General features: G+C 34.3%; 2 protein-coding genes across 2 annotated transcripts; one reads left to right on the forward strand and one right to left on the reverse strand.

Moving 5' to 3' along the window:
- Positions 1-1,566: 1,566 nt before the first annotated feature.
- Positions 1,567-4,469, forward strand: LOC105157002 (prefoldin 2). The gene is made up of 2 exons (XM_011073287.2): positions 1,567-1,721; positions 3,762-4,469. The coding sequence occupies exon 2, from the start codon at positions 3,772-3,774 to the stop codon at positions 4,213-4,215; it is 444 nt and encodes a 147-aa protein (XP_011071589.1). The 5' UTR covers positions 1,567-1,721; positions 3,762-3,771; the 3' UTR covers positions 4,216-4,469.
- A 440-nt stretch (positions 4,470-4,909) lies between these two features.
- On the reverse strand, positions 4,910-5,719 carry SECE1 (secE/sec61-gamma protein transport protein). Its single transcript, XM_011073288.3, has one exon. The coding sequence runs from the start codon at positions 5,626-5,628 to the stop codon at positions 5,128-5,130; it is 501 nt and encodes a 166-aa protein (XP_011071590.3). The 5' UTR covers positions 5,629-5,719; the 3' UTR covers positions 4,910-5,127.
- Between the last annotated feature and the right edge of the window lie 245 nt (positions 5,720-5,964).

Here is a 5,964-nt window from a genome sequence, read left to right on the forward strand (position 1 = left end):
CTTTTTTTAAAAAATACAACCAAAAATGAAAATTACGTGAAGCATGGGACTAAAAGGAAGAGGTTCCTTCTTTATGAGACCAAAAAAATAATTCAGAATTGATATTTTAATTTGAGACAAAAGAGATATGAGCTTGGCCTCTCAAGAAGAAATGTGCTCAACACCAAAGACATGCCCAAAGAGGGCCTAATTCCAAGTGTTCATGCGCTATCGGATGATCGATACATGGCATTATTTGAATATTTTCAGGTAGCGTCTGTACATTGGGTGGAAAGTATAAAAATTTTGTATTTATGGGACCATCATATCTTGACGTATTGCATTTCTTGTCGTTGACCTCCAATTATAGGTATACAGATCTACGTATGACCTTGCGACCAGAACTCATCAAGAACTATCCAAACAATCATCAACTCAAATGAATTCTTAATACAAGAATAAACTCAATTCAGTGCAATTTTTGGTATTTTTTTGTTGGATGTATTATTGTTGTATAATTTATAAAAAGTGATTAAGTACATGATAAATATAATTATATGAGATGCATATGTAAACGTATACGATCGATGGTTGCAATACTCACTATATGCATATATTTGGACGTGGAAAAACTCTCAAATCCGAGGGCTCATTGACGGGAAATGTAATAATGGATTGAAACCAATCACACGATGAGATAATAGTTTATTTATTATGTAATATTAACTGTAATTATTACATTTCAATTTTATTGGATATATTTAAATATCACATCAACTGTAATTATTATATTTGAATTGGATCGTCCACTCAAATTAAATTGATAGTTTGCAAAAATCCATACATCAAAATTATATATCAAATATCCAACTGAATAATAATAATCATTGATTTTTTTTTTTTATGAATTCTATTTCTCTCACTCAGTATCATATTTTAATATCTTGTCAAATACTTTTATTTAAATAAATTACAATCGGTATATTTTCATCTTATACTAATAGTTCTAATGGTTAAATTTAATGTTCTATGAACAAGTTCGAAGTCATTCGTTCGAGTCTCATAGGATGTGTAGGTATTTGTTTTATGTTATGTGAGTATTTGTCTAATTTTATGTTAGTTATTTTAATTTATTTATTATTTTTAGTTATATTAATGTATCGATTGAAAAAAAAAAAACAAAAAGAGAAAAACCATTCCAGTTCAGACGCGGCCTACTAATACCCGACTCAACCCAAAATTTTATATTTAAGAAATAAATAAGGGTAAATTACAACGAACTCTCCTGAGTTTTGACATAATTATAAAATTATCATCGTTAATCGAATTATTAATATCCGTCTGATTTTAACGACTGTTTAATAATTAGTCCAATATGTCAGTCTCCATTATATTTTCATCTTTTTTTTTTTTTATGAACTGACTAAAATATATTTGTGGAATAAGTAATTGCAAAATTGATAATTTTAAATTCATATTTGAGGATTATATAATTTTATTAAAAAGTAAAGAGTATTTATAATTTTTAAAATAATAAAAAATATTTATAATTATGTAAAATTTGAGGAGAGATTATTTACCCTATAAATAAAAAACTAAGAGAGGAAAGAGGAGAAAGTTGAAAGGTGTTGTGAACTCTTCTCTGCTCTTTCTCTCTCTTTGTACCCCAGTTTTACTCCGCCTCCGAATAGGCCAAGCTAGCCGCTGCTGCCGTGATCGGAAAAGAAAGCGGAATCTTCGAGGTATCTTGTTTATTTATTATGAATATAGCTCTCGGAAAGCAGGAGTATTTGTTTATATATGTATTTTGAATTTCTTGAATGTAATGCTTCGAAGATTTGTTTAAACAGAAGTGAAAATATAGAGCGTGTGGACTTAGGAAAGACAGAGTACCAGAAAAGAATTTGTAATCGATGGGGAAAAAATTACTACTACTTTATGCAGCGATTTTTCAGAGGGAAGGTTTTTTTACCCTAATTAGGTGGTGCGCGGAAGTTATTTAGCTATGTGAAAATCGTGATCCTTGGAGAAAGTTGAATCTTTTATTGTTGAGGAATAATGAATGGGAAAAGAAGGAATATGAGCAAAAGAGAGAGATTTCGTATTCGAAATGTGGTGGGATGAAATTTTGTTCTGTAAGGTGATTTTCTGGAATCGATTAGTAATAACCAAAAAGAGGCATTTGCTAGTTAATTGGGGAGCCAGGAGCTCCAAATTTTGAGAAAGAATTATATTTTGTCATCAAAATTAAATTTTTGTCGGTGAAGGGTAAAGGGAAAGCCTTAGCTTTCGTCTATTGAATGAAAAATCCAATTTCCTTTTTCTTTTAAAAAAATGGAAAAAATCTGCTAGGTAAGAATGGAAAAGATCTGCTAGGGCAAGAATGGAAACAATGAGAGCCAATAAATTGATGACATGGCTGGTGTCAAGGAGGGCTGTGTGTTGGAGTTCCAGGAATTCTGCAGTGAAATTTACTTGTGAATGGGAATGAAGGAATATGATTGGGTGACCCGTAAGAATTAAAGAAATGCGGGTGGGATGAAATTGACTTTCTAGAAGGAACGACTGAGTGAGGAAGAGGTGACAAGCAACACTTGACCGGAGACCGGCTCTGGCCATGCAGATGCTAGTGAGGTTCTATGCGGCATGGAGTTTAAAACTTCTAATATGACAAATATTTGATTGTTATGTCTTCTTTTTCACACACTTGATACTTGTACTGATCACTTTGCAACCACATACTGGCTGGTGCTTGGATTCAAAATTTGCTAAGATCAAATAACCATGCTTATTTTCTTTGACATTATTCCTTTGGGTGGTTAATATATATATATATATATATATAGTGCATTGATATTTGATTGAAATCATGAATCTGTTGGCATAATTGACCCAAGAAAAAAGAAAATGGTCTTTTTCTGTTTGCTATATGCAATGTATTATGTATCCTGAATATTATTTTACTGCGTTGCTCCTAAGCAACAGAACAGGTACTTTTATCTTCTTTCAAATTCCTCATACGGTTTCACTTTTTGTCTCTAAACAAAATTTAAGTGATTTTTGTTTAAAAATATTTCTTTAGTAGCAGAAACATCAAGAACGCTCGTGTGTTTGTCGGCATTTGCCTGTGCATGTGCAGCTCAGACTTAGTCTTTTCCCTTCCCTTCCCTTCTTATTAGATGGCAAGCATGCTTTCTAGTGACTCTCATGCTGGAAATTCACTGGTGTTTTGATTTTCAGTTTTCTTATCTTTTGAGGATCGGTTATTGATAGGTCGGCCATGCAGTTTTATGCTCCTTTTCTTGGGGAAATTGCAGTGAGTCTTATTCTGGCGAGCTGCACGAGACCCTAGTTTCCTTCTTTAGTTGTTCTATATGCAAAAGAAAACCTTTTCAATTTTGTTGGATGTGAGCTTGTCTGGGTGAAACATTCTTAGCCAACTTAAAACAGACTTAGAACAGTTTTTGCTTTACTGTTGCTGTAAATGTTTTGGTTAACAGTGACCGAGAACTACTCTTTCTAGTTTTGAAAGGAGAGCATTTGATGTTTCAATTGCTCTTGTTACCCTGAGCATTAGTGTACTCTTGTGAGTTTTATAGTTTCCTTCTCATTCTCTTTCCCTGCCGCAAGGACCTTGGGGAAGGAATTAGCCAATTTTATGAGCTAAGGGATTGTCACACACCAAATGTTGTCACTCAAATAGTTTGCAAAAAGCACTTTTATACATTTAAGATGATATGATGAAAGAGGATTAACAATATGTTCATTTGGTTTATCTTCAGACTTAAAATTATGGCCAAAGTTGAAGGTGATAGCAAGGAGCCAATGAACGAGCAAGCCGTTGCAAATATATACGCTTCCATGAGGACAGAAATAAACCAAATTTACTCCAAAATCACTGAACTGGAGATGGAGGTTAGTGAGCATTCACTCGTGATCAATGCCATAAAACCACTTGATCCATCCAGACGGTGCTACCGTATGATTGGAGGTGTTCTTGTCGAGAGAACTGTTAAAGAAGTTCTGCCAGCCGTCCAGCGAAACAAGGAGGGGCTTGAAGAAGTAATTTCCCGGCTTACTGAAGCCCTGGAAAAGAAGAAAAAGGAGGTAACTGAATTCGAGGCCAAGTACAAAATCCGAATCAGAAAGGGGGACGGTGAAATGAAGGATGAGAGCAGCAAGAAGGAAGGGAACGCACAGGGAGTCCTTGTTGGTCCCGCCGGTGCTAATGAATAGCTATGAAATTATGTTCTTTATACTGTCATATGTTGTGCTATGGCATAACACTTGATGTGATTGCAATGTCTGGATGCAGATCATTTTCTAGTGTCTCCTGTTTGGACTTTTGTAGATGGACCTGGAAATTGATCTGTCATGTTTCCATGTTGAATGGTTTCTTCATCAAGAATTAGGGGACCTTAACCAAACACATGTTTTGATCAGGAATCAGTAGTCCCGGAGCTGATCAAATTTGCTTTTATTATGTTCTATTTCTGGATTCTCGTTTACATATGCTGATTACATGCTCACAGGTCTCACTTTAATCTTAGGGTGTAATCGGATTTGAAGGAATGATTTGGAGAAATAATTTCGAATGACTTTATTTGAAAACGAGTTAAAGTTCATTCATATTCATTAAAATTTAGTTTAAAATTAAAATAAAAATATTTTACATTTAGAATTATGTAAATATGTTCAAAGGATTTGTTACCATCTAAATGCAACTTAAAAAAATAATTATATTTACACCATTTGCTCCTTAATTGTATTTATATACTTTATTTTATGATTTATTTACATAAATCATTCATATTTTTTTAAATAATTACATATACATTTATTAAAAATATCAATATTATTTAAGCAATACCAATTCTTGATATCAATCAATGATAATTCCCACTAACCATTTCAAGAAAATCTCCAAAAATTGTCAGAAATAATATTTACTTTCACAATGACTATATATAGGAAATTGGCAATAAATAAAAATAAAAAAGTAAGATAAATGAAAATGCCCAGAAGTAAAACTGAGCTCAATAGAAGAAAAATTCACTTAAATTCTCTTGATCAAAAGGCAGGCGGAGCAGGGGAAGAAACAGTGCGCCCTTCCACACCAAATCAAGACTCCTTTATCCTCATCCATCATCAACCAAAGAAATCCTGAACGCCCCTCCCCGCAAAAACCCGGTCAGAAATCTCAGCCAAAACGGCATTAACAGTGAGCAAAACGACACTGGAGCCTGCAATGACCCCCAACACAACTCCAGTAGTCCCCAAAACTTTATTAAAAGCAGGCCACTCAATTTCTCTTATTTCCTCAGCGACCCCTCCCAACAGACCCCCTTCCTTTTGCTCCTCCTTCTCCTTCATTGCCTTCTTAATTTCCATGCCCAGTTCCGTCATTTCATCTCTCTGGGAGCTTTCTTCCTGACCCTCTGCAGCTGGGTTCGCTCTGCTTTCGTCTTCGCTGGAGGCTTTTGGAATAACACTGAAATAGTGGAGCTTTTGTGCAAATTGTGAAAATTTCGGGGCGTGTTGGGTGAATAAGGTTGTGGGTTTTGCTGCAGTGGGGAATTCGGTGGGGTTTGGGCGAGAGATGACTACGGTGGAGGGGCAAAATGGGAATCGGGAGAAAGAAAGAGCCATTTCTGATTTCTGTATGGAAGTTTGTGCTCTGGAGTTGGAACGAAAGGAGGCGGAGGGGAACCTTTTCACAGACGCAGTTAAAAATTCGGGCTTTGTCTGTTTTCGTTTTTTCATTATTTGAAAAATAACTAAAAACATCTTGAATACATATTTGCCTAAACTTTTAGAAAATATACAGTAACACCATTTGAAATTATAGTTGTAATTATAACTACATTTCGTGTGTAAAAGTGAAACTTACACAAACACCTCTAAAAAATATTACATTAACACTCTTAAGGGGGTTAGTTGTATTTTTTTTAAAAATAGGGAGTATTTGTATAATTTGACTTTATT

The sequence above is a fragment of the Sesamum indicum genome, linkage group LG3 (genome assembly GCF_026168435.1).
Source record: "Sesamum indicum cultivar Baizhima isolate 11 linkage group LG3, ASM2616843v1, whole genome shotgun sequence".
Taxonomy (NCBI): domain Eukaryota; kingdom Viridiplantae; phylum Streptophyta; class Magnoliopsida; order Lamiales; family Pedaliaceae; genus Sesamum; species Sesamum indicum.